This window comes from Balaenoptera physalus (assembly GCF_965194825.1).
Source record: "Balaenoptera physalus genome assembly, chromosome: 11".
Taxonomy (NCBI): Eukaryota; Metazoa; Chordata; class Mammalia; order Artiodactyla; family Balaenopteridae; genus Balaenoptera; species Balaenoptera physalus.
Window position 1 is genome coordinate 77,449,106 of NC_138896.1, and position 15,450 is coordinate 77,464,555.

At 42.2% G+C, this 15,450-nt stretch overlaps 1 protein-coding gene across 4 annotated transcripts in view; it reads right to left on the reverse strand.

Moving 5' to 3' along the window:
- Nucleotides 1-15,450, reverse strand: part of ERC2 (ELKS/RAB6-interacting/CAST family member 2) — a 954,807-nt gene that overhangs the window by 173,830 nt on the left and 765,527 nt on the right. The window contains exon 18 of one of the 4 annotated variants that reach the window (XM_082414437.1): nt 13,621-13,686. The exons of the other annotated variants lie outside the window; for them this stretch is intronic. Coding sequence (XP_082270563.1) covers nt 13,660-13,686 — 27 coding nt within the window. The 3' untranslated portion in view covers nt 13,621-13,659. The remainder of the gene's footprint in view (nt 1-13,620; nt 13,687-15,450) is intronic. 4 annotated transcript variants of the gene reach the window in all.

Genomic DNA, 15,450 nt, shown 5'->3' on the forward strand with positions numbered 1-15,450 from the left:
AGTTGCCCTGTGCTAAATGGCAGAGTCCTTGAATTCTTCTTATAATCTTATACTGACAGACAATTAAGAATATACCTTACTTGGGTAAAAGGACTCAAGGAGATCAGGGACCTTATTTGTGTAGTTTCTGTTGAACTGCACATAGTAGGTACTTGGTAAATATTTGTTGAACTAATTGCTAAACAGGTGAGCATTAGTTAAGTCCTACATAATATGGTCTGTGGCATTTTTTTCCCAGTGTCTTCTTTCATTTCTTTTCAAATAATCTGAATAATTTGTAGGCAGGAGCAAGAGAGCTTAGTTTTTAATCACATCAACAAAGAACCTTCCAAAGAGGAGGCATTCCTTTGGCCTTGGTTGTTGGCATTTCAGATGTAATTACATTTTTCACCCTAAAATTTCCCAACAAGATTAAGAGTCAGATACAAAGTCTCCTTAACCCTCTGCTCAAAAGTTTGCACAAGGAGCTCTGCCCACTTTTCATGGGATTTTAGAAAGATGCCAGCTGCTGGCAACCATGAATCATGAAACACAAAGGACTCATAATCTCCTGGAACATACCCTGCTTGCACAATTCCTTAAGAGCCTCTCTAAGAATACACCAGAGTCTGCAAGTATGTACTTGCTTTTCTGCAGGTAAAGAAGATGCAGTATTGCCTTTTTCAACAAGTTGTACCCAATATTTCCTTTATCTATTCTGGATCAGTCAAGATAAGAGAGTACAAACATCTAGGAAAAAAGGCAGCTTTAGCATTTTCTTTGTAATTTCACTTGCCTTCTGGCCTCTGAGTTTCCCCCGACTTCACATTATGGTGATATTTCTTGTAATGACTGAAAAGTTTCAAGCTTCTTCGTGCATCTAATTCCAACTGGCTATTAATTGTGCTAGTTCATTGGAATTGTGTATTGAGGGCTTTTGAATCTGCAGGCATATGTTTTTGTTGCCTAGATCATTTGCTTGACCCTAAGAAAGTTATATCCAACTTACTCCAGGCAGGGGCCTCAAGCATGAAGACCCCTAGGGAGACTGGTTCCACGTGTTCCTTTGGTCACGGGTGTTGATGCCAAATAGTTTCAATGGTCAGACTGGTGGCTCAGTGCCCAACCTGATTCAGGAGATATCCATTAAGTAAACTTCTAGGTCTTTATAACACATAGTAGATACTTGATAGATAATTACAGAAATACTGATGCTGCAAACTGTAAGGGGTGACCAATGAAGAAGGTATCAGAGGAGGTGGTAGTAAATAAAGAAAATAAAGAAGAAAATAAAGACAACAAGGGCTAGTATTTACTGAGTGCTTACTATGCACTGGTACTGGGCTAGCATTTCACATCATTATCTCACTTGATCTTCATAAGAACTCAGTGAGGGAGGAAAATAAGACATCATTTTTCCCACTTTCTAGATGAGGACACCAGGGCTCAGAGCAATTAAATACTGTGCCCAAGGTTACACAGCTATTAAGGGGCAGGCCTGGGAAACAGAGCTCTCACCCTCATCCCACGGACTCCTCCTACAAGCAGGCTGGACATTTTATTCACGAAAAAGGAAAGAACAAGAGGAGGAAGATGAGGTGAAATCAGGCATGAGGAGAAGGAAGATGTGATCTACAGAGGAAAGTCCTGAGGTGGAGAAAATGAAAATGATGAAGCCTTTGTTGACTGTCATCATGATTCTCAGAAAAACAGGCCCATCTTCCCTCTCCCATGAGAGGGGGGCTGGGTGGGGAGTGTGAAGGCTAAAGCAGAGATCTGAAAGGGTCACCTTGGGGATGCAATGTGAGTCAGTGCAGAGAATCAGGAGTCCCGGTGAGCAGCTCTGGAGTAAGACACACCTGGGTTCAAATCCCAGCTCTGACATTCCTGATCTGTGTGACTTTGGGCAAGGAGCTTCCCTGCTCTGTGCCAAAGTTTCCTCACCTGGACAACAGGATAATAGTAGTACCTACCACATAGGGGGAGGTGAGGACTGAACAGCATGACCAATGTGAAAGCACTGAGGATGGGTGGTGGGGTGGTGGAAAAGTATGGCCCACCAAGTCACGTGCAGCTTGCCACTGGTTTTGCATGGCCTACAAGCTAAAAATGGTGTTTACCTTTTTAAACAGTTGGGAAAATATCAAAAGAAGGATGTTCTGTGATATATGAAAATTATATGAAATTCAAATTTTACTGTCCATAAATATGGTTTCTATTGGAATATGACCATGCCCATTCATTTCCTTGCTGTCTTTTACTGCTTTTGCATGGAACAGCAATTGAGTAGCTGCCACTGAGACGCTATGTGGCACTCTCATGGCTTTGCACTGCTGCTCAGCCCACTGCAAATGGCAGTGAGGCAGTGAGAACGTGACAGCCTTTTGAGTGACATGTGCATCATCCATCTGTGTGGATAGACATTTTCAAAGATGAAATACATAAAATACCATTACGGAGCATTGTTTACAAATGAACATCTGCAAAAGATTCTGATGACAGAGAATACTAATGTTGAACACCAATTAAGTGAAATGTAATCTCTCTCCAAAGAATCCAATTCTTCTCATTAGTAGACATGTTATTACAAAATTTACACTCATTATATTTTGAATCTCATTAATGAAAAACTTGTGAAAATTTGCTTTCTTTCTTGTTATATAAGTACTTATATAATATTCTTGATTTTGCCTTTTGGCCCACAAAGTCTATAACGTTTACTATCTGGCCATTACAGAAAAAGTCTGATGAGCCTTGACTTCGGAAAGTGGCCAGTGTGTGGTAAACAGCACAGGAGCGGAACTGCTGGTTCTCACCTCTGCTGACATCATAGCCCTGCATCATTTCCATCATGAAGGCAACTTGGCTAAAGGCCCCAAATTCTCCTTTATAGGTCTTACTCAACACTGGGCATATATATCCCTCAAGTTTCAGATAAATACTGGATAAAACATAGCTGCTCAACCATAGTAAGGAAAATAAAAGCTTAATGGTGGGGCTGGGCTATGTGCCTTCTCCTTTTCAGGCCCATTCATTCGTTCTTTTTGGCACAGGATTCTGCCAGCTCCTAGTTAACGATTTCAAACAATGGTGGTAGCTCCACCTGCTAGGGCAAATAGCTCATCCTAAAGCCCAAAGAGACAGCAAGTTGCAGCAAACCTTTCCCCAGATATATTCCCAAAATACATTTTCCCCAGATAGAGTCTATATAACTCTAGATGAGGGTCTGGGAAGAAAAAGGTCCATGAGCAATTAAGCATGGTAGACCCAGCCAAACCTCTCTTTCTTTCAGAATGTGACAACTGGCCTGAGGACACTAGCCCCTCAAAGGCTCTGAGAATGCCTGCAGTGAAGAAACCTATTTGATTCTGTTTAATCCAGTTTTACTCAAACTTGTTTGAACATAGAATGCTTTTATTATAATTTTAAAATAGTATTTCTTAATATCCAGTACCATCAGTGCTCTGATGAACATCCTTAGGGAACTATTACCACAGGGGAAGGAGCAGCTGACCGAGAGTCAACTTTCTTACTTTGTAAAATAGGCATGGTGCTACCTGCCTGCTACCCTCATAGAGCTGATGGGGGATCAGAAGAAAATCAGAGACAGACGTGGTCTATTTTCTCTAAACTGGTGAGGGAGCTGTGTGAGTGAGACAGAAGTGGGAGAAGTGGCAATGTCAGCCCTCAGAACTTTGAAGATGTTTCTGACGATGAGTGGACGAGGCATGGTGCAGTCGGGCTGAAGGCCTCCCTTCAGCCTCCCCTGCCCCCAGTGTGATTTTGGGGAAAGCAGTGATCATCCCAGAGGGATGTGGAGAGAGCCCGTCCTTCCCTGTTCCATCCCATGCCCAAGGTGAGAGGCATGCCAAAGGCAGACACCCAGTTACATAAAGCTCCCAGAAGGCCTTGATGGGTGGGAGTCCCAAGCCTCAAACCAGGTGCTTGCACTCTCCCACAGAGTGTGGAAACAGCTTCACAGTCTGGCCTTGAAAACATGTTAGTGCATTCATAACTTAAAGCAAAATAATAACAACGAAAAATTCATCTGGCGTGTCTCAGCTTGCACTCTCACATGCAGTAACCGCCTTATCTGACATATCATATTTCACTGAGACCCAAGCCTGTTGTGCAAGGAGGGACAAAGATTACTCTTTGGTTCCGAACACTTCCTCATTCTCCCTCTCTCGTCCCCACATTCTGCTGACAATTGTACTGAACAACCTCCGAGGCTGAATCGAGTTTCTGATCGGCTGGTGGACATGCTGTCAGTGGGGCAAGCCATTCCTCTCTCAGAAGAAAACAGGTGTTCTTTCATTTCCTAGTGTCACCTGCCTTCGGAAAGAGGAGCGCAGAAGATTTCCCCTGACATGGTTTCCTCGTGCTCCCAAGCTAGTGCCATGGTGCCAGGAGATACAAGTATAAAGAATAAACAAAACCATAAAAGTAACCAATAAGAGCAGCAAAAAGCCCTACAAGCAGAACCTAATCACAGCCCAATGCCACGCAAGGGACAATGGGGAGACTCCCTTTTCAATCATGGAGGGGTTTTTGTTTTTGTTTTTGTTTTCTGTAGAGGGATTTGTACAGAAACTCCTCTCAAATAATGCAGTTACATCAGAGATCAAGGTGTGTTGAAAGAAGAATGGCTGCTGGGGAATAAGCAGGGCTGCTAACCCCACCACATGCTGACTCAGGGCAGCCACGGGCACCCGGGCTACGCAGGCTGCCACCTGAGTGCAGAACAACGAAGCCTCATTCCGCTGTCAAGACCCAATGCATTGGGCAGTATAACTGCCCCCCTGCTCCCCAGAGGGCTGTAGTATGCCCACCCCAGCCTGCAGAGGCTCTTCCCACTGCCTGATGAAGGGCAGAAATCAAAATGATAAACCGATTTCAATTTGTCAATGTGGAAAATCAATCCTGTGGCACTGAGTAAATAACAACCACCATATAGCCTTTGCTACTTTAAAGGCTTAAAGCAACACTTAAGAGTGGTGGAAACAGTATTTGAACTGGGTCTGTCTGACTCCAGAGCCTGGGTACTACCAACCACTTAGCACCAAAGACTATGCAAAGTCAGATTTGTCTCTGTCAGTTATATGTTTACATGACCACATCTGATAGGGAAAATGTGCTTTAAGATGGTACTTTCTCTGAATGAGGACTTTAAGAACTTTTTTCCTGATTCCTCATTAAACTTTCTGTTTTTTGCAATGAACATAAAAGTAATAAATGGCGAAAATAAAGCAGTGGCTGTAAGGAGCTTAGAGTTTTCCAGAGAAAGTGATCTTTGTAGTTTTTGTTTCAGAGCCTCATCCTACGTTTTCCTCTGAAGGACGAAGGTACAATGTATGCCAGAGGGGTCTTCAGCCACATATCGATATTTGTCTTTTTATTCTGAGTTTAATAGGTTTCATGGAGCAATGGTCTTTTCTCAAAAAGATGATAACAAACTCTTCTACATCCTTCCGGGAGCTCTGTTTCCACCACTCCGCACATATACACAGTGACTGAGGCACTAAGGACCTGTGACCACTGACACAGACATAACAGGAGGGGCCAGACTTATTAGGACACACAGTGGGGTAGCAAATGAGCCAGGCTTATCCTCAGCCTGTGGAAAGCTCCCTGAAGCTGAAAGAAACAGCAGGCCTCCTCCTTATGCAGATTCAGCATCTCAGTGATTTTGTTACCATGGGAACAGGTCTGTGACAGGGAAGGCAAGTGTGGCCTAGTGTTTATGAGGGCAGGATCTGCATGGGAGAGATGTGGGCAGTGTAGACAAGGGCCTGGCAGGAGAGAAGTTTCTGTTGATTTATGCTGTTATTCTTAGCATTTGCATTATATTTTCTGGAAAACAAAGCTAGAGGGAATGCATTACCATCCCAATGTCTCTGATAGACATGTTCATGGGGAAGGGACCTTGTGGCCACCCAGGCAAAATGGATCCCTAGTATCTGTTTCATGAGATCATCTGATAGCCTAGTGGGCCCGCATGCTTCCTTCAGAGGTCATGTTCCTCTGGGAAGGCATACATGGGGAAGGCCTGAGGATGGAGTTAAGACCCATCTGGGCGTGGTCAATGGCTTCTAGTCAATTGATGACTCAATGACAGAAAGGAATATTTCAACCATTCTGGTTGAAACACCCAGTGGTGACCATAAGTATATACTCTTGTTTTGGATGTTGTCTGGTTTTCCATTTTGTTGGGGATGTGGAGATGACTGGAAGGAGATGGGACTGGGGTTCCTCTCCCTGAATCACCAAGAAAATTCTGGTCCAGCTTATTAACACTGCCCACCAACTGGACAGCTCCCCAAAGCGGTGTCTACTCTCGGTCTACAAGTCTAGGAATGAGACCTATGGGTGATCTTCTAGAAGAGAGGGTGTGTAACATTTTGATGCCCCAAGCATAAGACAATGTATGGGCAGGATTGTCACAAATGGTGATGCACGTCTCTCTGGCACCTGCTAATGTCTGGACAGTGCTAAATGCCATTGGCTCCTCTCTCCATGTTCTCACCCATGGCTGGATTTCCCAATGTCCACTCAGCTTATTATTTTTCTTTTAGTGTTCAGTTTCCATACCCCTCCCACCCATTGATATCTGTGTCTCAGATTAATTTTCACCAGATGTGAGTATCTGAACTTCTCCAAGATTTGTTACTTTCCCTTCATGATCCTAACCTTCTTTGGGCCATTTGTGTGATTTCTCTGACCTCCCTAGTGTTTCCAACACATCCCAAATTAGTGTCATCTGCAACCTTCCTCCACATGCTCTTTTCTCTCCTTTACAGATCATTAATAAAAAAGGTTAAACAAGACCAGACCAATACCACACTCTACAGCAAATGACAAAGGGGCGGAGAGGCTGAAGAGCTCCCTGTGAGCCAGCCCTGGCACAGGAAGGATGTAATGTAATGCAGCAACACTCCGCTAGACGCCTCCCGCCTCTGGCCCACAGTCATTTATCACCACTGTTTGTTTATGATTTCTCAGCCAGATTTCAGGTCCTTAGAGTGTGGTCATATCCAAGCCAACATACATTGCTTTGCCAGGTAACCCTTACAAGCTCCAGAAAAACCCATAAGAACTTATTTGCTGCGCTCGATTCTGCTTAAAAGTTTCTCCCCCTGCCCCCAACCAAGTCCATCATACTTGAGAGCAGAAAATGGTGGACTGCAACATCAACACCCTTTTCTCTCTTTCAATTCATCAGCTCACAATTGGTCATCAAATATTTGTTGGCTTTTCATATTATTCACTCGATTTTTCTTTGAGCTGAAAGAGACACTCTGCTAGACATGGACTAATCCAGAGTCTCCAGCAATCAAACCTTCCTTTGCTAGACCTAGGTGCCATTATAATCAAAAGTAACTAAACAGGGTGTGTTTTTAGGGTAATGATGCTTTAAGATCTGCTAGAAAATGTGTAGCTGGCTCATATAGCTTTGGTCATAAAAACGGATTTCGCCTTTTGATTTTCCTTTCTTCTGTCTATTCTCTTATCCCCTAAAGTCACCCATCCCACAGTATCAACTACTTTCTTCAGTTGGCATATAGAGTCCACTCTTCTGAGCACAGTTGCAATAATAACAGTGATATTCTCATGAGGACTGGCCTCACCGTGCACCAGACATGGTTAGGCATCTCATTCACCTCATCTCATCTAATCCTCACCACAGCCCTGGAAGGTGTATATAACCTTCTCCAAATGAGGAAATCGAAGAGCGGAGAGGGAACAACACTTGCCCAAGGCCACCCAGCCAAACAGTCTCTGGATTCAGCCCAGTCCAAACCCAGACTGGTTTGAATCCAGAGACCACACTATGAGCCACACTGCCACACTGTCGCCCAGTTTCTCATAGATTAGCGGTTCTTCACCTTTTCTGAGTCACTGGCCGCTATGAGTATCTGTTGAAGATCACAGATACTCTCTCTCCTTGGGGAATGCGCACATGCCCACATCAAAGTCTGTTAACCATGTCCAGGGGTTTGCAGACCCTTGGGGGTTCATGAACACCAGCTTAAGAATCTGTGTACTACTCTAAATTCCTCCAGGATAGGAACTGTACTTTCTTCACTGCCTCAACTCCAGTACTGAGATAAAGAAATATTTTTTGAATGAATTATTGATTGAAAGAACTTGGGGTAGGACATTCAAGCTGTAGCTCTGAAGAACAGCTTTACAAGCCTGAATAGAAGATCTAAATATATAGATATCTTCCAGAGGAGCAGAGAAGCCAAAAAAAGAAGGTAAAGGGGGAAGAAATAAAGCAAAAACATTTCATTTCACCCAGAAATTAATTCTGCAATTGGAAGTAGGCAGAGTCCTTGTCAATGGTGGTTCTGAAACATCTAGTAGCTACTTCTAGTTACTTCTCACCCTAACTCCTGAAAACTGGTTACCGAAAGCTTCTTCTGCAGGAAATAATATACTCGGAATTTTAAGATAGGAGCCAAAATCTCACAAGGTTTTCCTTAACTGACAGAATTCTTGATGACTGAGGATCTTAGGAAAAACTGCAAGAACCAATGGCATCTTCCTCCTTTTCATCCTTCTACAACTTTGGGAGCTCGGTTTTTCTGTAGACCACTGTGCCCACATGTCTCCCTATTCTATGACTGCTGATTTTTCTTCGCAGTCTTTGATATTCAATTCTCTCCTTTTCTTTAAGAGTCAGAGGAGACACACACTCTGGAAGTTGGACTCCAGCTATGCTTTAAACTTGACAGCCTACACGTCACTGCAATGAGAGGCCAAAGATTCCCCTGCTGAAATACAGGCAAACGGAAAACAGGGGATCAAAAGTCTGCCTTTCCTTGGCCAGTCCGACTGGACACCTGGGGAAAACAGAACAGAACAGGACTCCTACTCAGCCTTCAGCCTCCAATAATGGTGTGTCTCAGCATTGACACCCAAGGTAGAAATCTGGATGTTCTTGATTTAATCCTCTCTCTTAACTCTTCATCAAAGTCCTGCTGACTTCACTTCCTAGTCTTATCTCCAACTTATCCACTTGTCTGCATCTCCCCCACTGCTCCCCTGGCTCAGCACCATTAATTTTTTCACAAATGATGGAACAGCCCCTACTTCTGCTCTTCCTGCCACGACAATTCAACCTCCACACAGCAGCCTGGATTGTTCTACAACATAAATCGAATCATGTCATGCCCCTGCTTAAGATCCTCTAATTTTCTTTTCATTTTTTTTCACTTTTCTTAGGCTAAAACCCAAACTCCCTACCTTGGCCTAAAAGGCCCTATATGATCTGGCCCCCTTCCCACTTCTTCATCTTCATCTTACTGTCTTATTTGCTACCCAGAGTTATGGTTTTAAGCTCCTTCAGCCCATAAAGCTCTTTCCCACCTTCGGCCCTTTGCTAAAGTAGGTTCCTCTTGTTAATCTCAATATCTTCCCAGTTTCCATCAAAGCAATGATCAAAATGTATAAGGTTTCCATTCATATATTTATATTCTTATGGTCTGTTTCCCTAAACCAGATTGTAAGACCAACAGGGTAGCAACCCTGTCTATCTTACGCATCACTATTTTCTCAGCACCTAACCAAGAATTTAACTTTTTAATGAAAGAACAGATGAATAAGTGAAAAGCGACTAAATGAATGCATAAATGAATGAATGAATGAAGGAAAATTCTTAGGAGCCAATGGCACAAGGAGGAGATGTATCAGATCCTCAGTCATAGGAGATGTGGGTTGAATCAAAAACACTAGTTGGTATCCTGGTACAGTTGACGTAAAAGAAAGCCTCCACTTTGCAGAGACATCAAGACTTCAGCTGAGGAGGCTGAGCACAGGGAGAGCAGGATGAGCACAGGCCTTGTGCCCAGACCTTCTCTGCTAAGAGAAGGCACGAAACATAGAAACTTCCCAGCCACAATAAAATACCTCCTTCCTCATTCTTCCTGAGAGGAGGCATGCCAGGGGGTTCCATGGGCCTTCGAGCACTGTTTCTGTGTGTGCAAAACCCCCTCCTCAAGTCTACGTGCTCTGTGACTCATACACACACTCACTATCCACGTGCTGGTGGCACAGAGCGACAATTCTTCATTTTGACAGGACGCATCTACTAGCATCATGGCCCTGGGCCAAAACTTGTTAATGCCCACATCTGTATTTTTACGAATCAGGTCCTAAACATTTGCATATGTTTTCAATGTAGAAAGACATATTCCTTTCTAGTGGTTTAAGAAACAAAAATGATCTTGTGTTCCATGTCTGCTCAGTTACGAGAGTTCACAGGAAAAGCTCAAACATTCAAATGTCAAGGCAGATGTGGCACTAGATCTCGCAAGGTCCCTCACTATCCCACCTCACTGAATATTCACAAACCAAAGTGCCTCTTGGGGGTCCAAGGAAAGCACCTTCATTCAGTGGAAATGCACAGTTATTTGCTGACACAAATGATTGCCACATCAAGTGGATTTTCCCGAAGGAAAGTAACGGAGAATTAAGCAGCTGCTTTTCCTGTATTTTCAAAGCAAGACAGAAAATGCAGAAGGGCTCCAAGAGCACATTTTCACAATCAAACTGGGGGGTGGGGTAGGCAAGGGGACAGTGGTTGAATACACATTTCACTGATGCCCATGAGGGCAACAAATTGCTGGAAATGTGACCCTATGGGGTCTCTGCAAGAAAACCAGAAAAATAAGGTAGGCCAAAGGTAAATTCCAGCCATAAGAAAATAGGAGTGGGGATGAGCCAACAGGGAGGGGGACTGGAGACGAGTTGGAGGCAGAGTATAGGAATATATGGTGGATCTAAGCAGCACGGACTACATAATTTGTGGGGCACAGGGCAAAATGAACTGCGGCGTGCCTCGTTCAAAAATTATTCACAGTTTTAAGACAGTGACAGTAGAGCATTAAACCAAGCTCAGGGTTCTGTGGACTACACAGGTCACATGCTGATAATGCTGGGCTGGGGCGTGAGGTTTATGGGGGGAACGACTAGCTCTAGGGGCTGTCAAAACTCTTTAGAAAAGCAAACTTCTTCCAGCCCACTTTGCTCTCAGAAAACACCACCCTTGAAAGATCACAGTGAGACAAATAAATCATGCCTGGGCTAGTATCTAGAGGTGCCAAAAAGGGGAGGAGCTGTCAGGTTTGTTATGTTAATTCCAATTTGTTGTAATTTTTGGAGCAACTTTTCCTAAATTATGATTCATTTCAGCACCAAAACACTAGATTCAAGTCAGGGCCTTCTGTTGCTATTATAAGCATATTACTGATGCCTAGTAAAATAACTTCTTGTAATGTTTCTTTTATAAGGGCCATAAATCAAAATATTCAAAACAGTTAATTTTTAATGTGCCACTATTATCCATCTTTAGTTATAAATTTAATGTCTCCTTGGGCCCCACAGATTGTAATGCGACTCAAAACATGCAACGGCTGTTCAGCAAGAGAAGGTTCCCCCAGTATCTCATTATTTAAATCCTTAAGATATGGTTTTAAAAGCCTGAGGCTATCTGAGCAAACTTGTTTAAAGGAGTCATAAAGAAAGATAAGTAGTTTTCCTCAGAAGCCTATAAAATTTATTACAGCATATAAAGCAGGATTATATATTGACTAATTTTCAGAAGACATTTGTTTTCTGGGGTACATGGCGATTGGGGAAATTTCATGAAAGAATAAGGAGGATGGGGATTTAACACCATTGTCTCCATCTACCTTGAGCAAAGCAAGGCTGTCTATGGGCCTTGGCACCAATTCCCCCCTGAAGACGACAAGGTTCCTATCTGAGGGGATGGCAGGGCGGTTGTCAAGAACCTTGTGAAAGAGCAATAAAAATTTTTATTATTCAGGAGGAGACACAAATGCAGCCCAGTGTCCTAACACTTATGATAGCAGAAGCAGCTCCAAAAAAGAGCCCCAAGAAGGACTTACACTTCTCTAGGCAACCCCCAAACTCGTAGAACCTTCCTTTGCCTACCTATTCCACGCACGTTGTGGGCAGGTTTCACATGGTCACTCTTTAACATTATAAAATCTTTACTTCTCATTTAAAGTTGTTTCAGGTCAATTTACATATTTATTAGCTCTTCTGTATGAGTAAATGCAATGTTTCTCTTAAAGTTTTTCCTAGATAGGGAGTCTCTCAGACAGAATCTTAGGAATTTCTCTGGTTTCCCTACCTCCCCATATTGATAAGCTTCCCTTTGGAACCACTTTGCTTCTGGAAGAGTTAATTCCAGTGTTGTTTTCCACTTTACCCAGGAAAGGGAGAAGAGAGGCGATAGTCTGATGTGACCAGGAAGCAGGTTCTACTGGCGGCAAATGGGTCCAGGAAGTGTTACATTTTTACTATGTGGGAAGATGTTGTAAAGGAAAATCAAACTCCTGTGTGTTCCCTAAAGGACCAGAGAAAGCAGTCTGACTCACTGGTGGGACCTACAACAGGTTCAACTGAGCAGTGAAACACATCAATGAAACTGTCACCCACAGGCAAAACACACCAGTTACTGTTTTAAAATTCGTGTGAAGCACCACTGTTACGGAATATGAAGGCAAGACTTGGAGAAGGGCACACCTGTTGAGTTATCCCAAAGAACTGCCTCTCTAATCACAGACCTGGGGCATTTCACACTTGTCCCAGAAAAAGAACGGCACATTGAGTACTTTTTGACTGTGGCACACGATCTACCACATTTCTTGTTCTGAACACAATGGCATATACAATGTCACCAACTTCAACAGCATATTCTACATCACCATAGGTATATTCAACTCCAGAGTGTTGCAACTTGGTGTTATACAGCCTGCAGTATCCTGAAGAGATGTGATTCCCAGCAGCAAAAGTCCCTAGAGTTCAGTGTTCCATTTTATAACACACAGCAATTACACACACCACTATTCAATTATAATGCAGATAGCCCAGAAATAAAGAGTGGGTTCTTAATAGCTAAAAATCAGCCTTTAACAGAGCAAAACCCTCTGAAAAATTCAATGCATGAAACATAACGCAAAACTCCACAGAAGCTCAATTGTCAAAAAACAACAGATATAATACCACTCATGATACCTGCCAATATTAATATTTCTATTCTAATTCACTTAAAGAGCTACAGTTACCCATTCACCATTACTATGCCTTGATCCTTGTGTTTTCTTCAGAACTGCCATAGAAGAGAGTACCATCCATTAAATGGGCTTCTTAGAGATGACAGTTTCAGCTCCATGAAGATAAACAGTTTTATTTCCCTTATTCCTTGCGAAACATGTGACACAACCAGAAGGACGTGAGAGTCACACCATACTGGCATATCTGGTAAAAGCAAGCAGTTGGCTGAAAACCACGACTGGAGAATCGTGACAATTTCTGAGTCCACAATCATGCCTTAAAAAGTGTGGATAAATCCTAACCAGGGCTTAGTTTACATTTTAAATAACATAAAAACATTCGACTCGTGCTCAACCCAGCCCCAACAAGGCAGCACAATAATGTGGTTGCAGGGAGGGGGAGCAGGAAGGAGGGAGCTCTTGGGGGTGGTCACAAAACACAGAAGCAAACATAGGGCACACTCACAAACATCAGTAAACACAATTGAGCACACATACCATACCACACTAGAATGCAATTTTTAAAAGAAAAATGATATAAAAGATGGTTTCTCACCCCTCAAAACAAAACTGGAACTTTGGTTTACAGGCCCGGCTATGCCCATATGCCCTCCTCGTCATCCTGCGGCCGGCCCAGGGTAAGGAGGTGCACGGAGAGGAGGGGAACACCGGAATGAAAGAAGAGAAGGTTAGTTACACTGTGATGCACTACAAAGGCACACTGATCTTCACTTTGTTTTTTAATCTTAAAGAGCAAGGGAAAAAAAAAATCCACAGTAACTTAAGTGCCACATCACTGACTTGTCAAATACATAACTGAGTTTTGTATCTATGGCAACCCCTACACAAAAACATTCCACCCACCCAGCTCTGAGTCTGTGTCAAGATTGGATTAGAAGATTAAAATTAGTCTACATTAGCAGATGATTATTTTTTTGGAAAGCATGCAATCTGAATTGCATATGCCTAAGGAGTAGATTAAACCTTTTAAGTAAGCAGAGAAGTAATTATAGTAACCAAATACCCTTAATTTCTCTTAAGCTTAAAGTATCAATAAAGGCTGAAGAAGAATTAAAAAAAAAAAAAAAAACAACTCCATCGACTTGGGTGGAACAAACTCCTGTAGTATGCGATAATTCACATTGGTTATTTCACAAAGGCTCAAACATGCTGTGATCTTCTTGATTTGTCAGGTTCTATTTTGCTCTCAGCATAAAAGAGGATGTGCCCGCCATGGAATGATTATACATTTGCATGGAATGATTATACAATTGCAATCAAATAAGTTTCAAAGCAAAGAGAGTAAACTTTCAATTCAGTAAAATGCTTGTAGAAAGGAAGTTTTGTTTAACTTAAAATTGTGTCCAACTGTGGATAAATGGAAACTTATTTGGTCTGAATTCTTGTTGAAAACGTTTCCAGAGTGGTTCAGGACATTTTCCTCGCTTAGTGAAGAAGCCGATAGGTAGGGAAATTGAATCTTTGCAGACAGAAGTATATCCACCAACACAAGGTCCTGTTTTGAACAAGAATTCTCATTGTTTACTGCAAGGATAGAAACAAAGTGTAGAAAACTGCGTGGTTCATATCCTGGTCTCACACATAATTTGGGAGCTGTGTCTTTTAACAAATCCCTGACGAAACCAGGTTTCCCCATGATTTGCTTTTTGTTTTGAAAACCTGGAACAGGAAAAACAATAACTTGGAACATTTTCTCATCATATGTATCCTTATGGCTTAAGTTGTTGTAATATTAGGTTGAATAATATGAAAATGTCTATATTTGACCATTTTTGATCTAGAAAACAGCAGTTTCATACAGTTCAACCTAATATTGCCGACAGGTCAAGGTAATTTTCATCTACTCAAGAATTTAGACCTGTGGTCTTTGAAATGAGTTTTCAGATAATTTCTTCCCTTTGTATTTCTGTAAATTTTATTTTGTGCATTTAAAAATATTATTCTGATAAAAGGAGTTCACCAGACTGCCAAAAGGGTCTGTGGCCCACAAAGAATTAACAATGCCCCACTGATTTGAGTCAATCAAGTGATTTGCACAGAGTCTGAATTGGACAACTCAGTATGAATTTGTACTGACAGTTTGGATAGTAATATTCTGGCAAAAAATAAGGTACAATTGATCATCTTAGCTGGGCCTTCTCATGTAAAATTTACCTGTGTTTATTTATCACTACACAGTCTAGTAATTGCTCCTGGCAATAAACTTCCCTTTTCCCTACATAACTTGAGAAATATGGATTTTTACATTCATTAAACTTCCTCTCAGTTCCTGGAGAAAAGCAAAGTTGATGTCCTTTTTTATGCTAATTAAGAAGGAAAGTCTACAGCATGGGACCCTCAGGCATCCACAAATGGATTTCAAAGG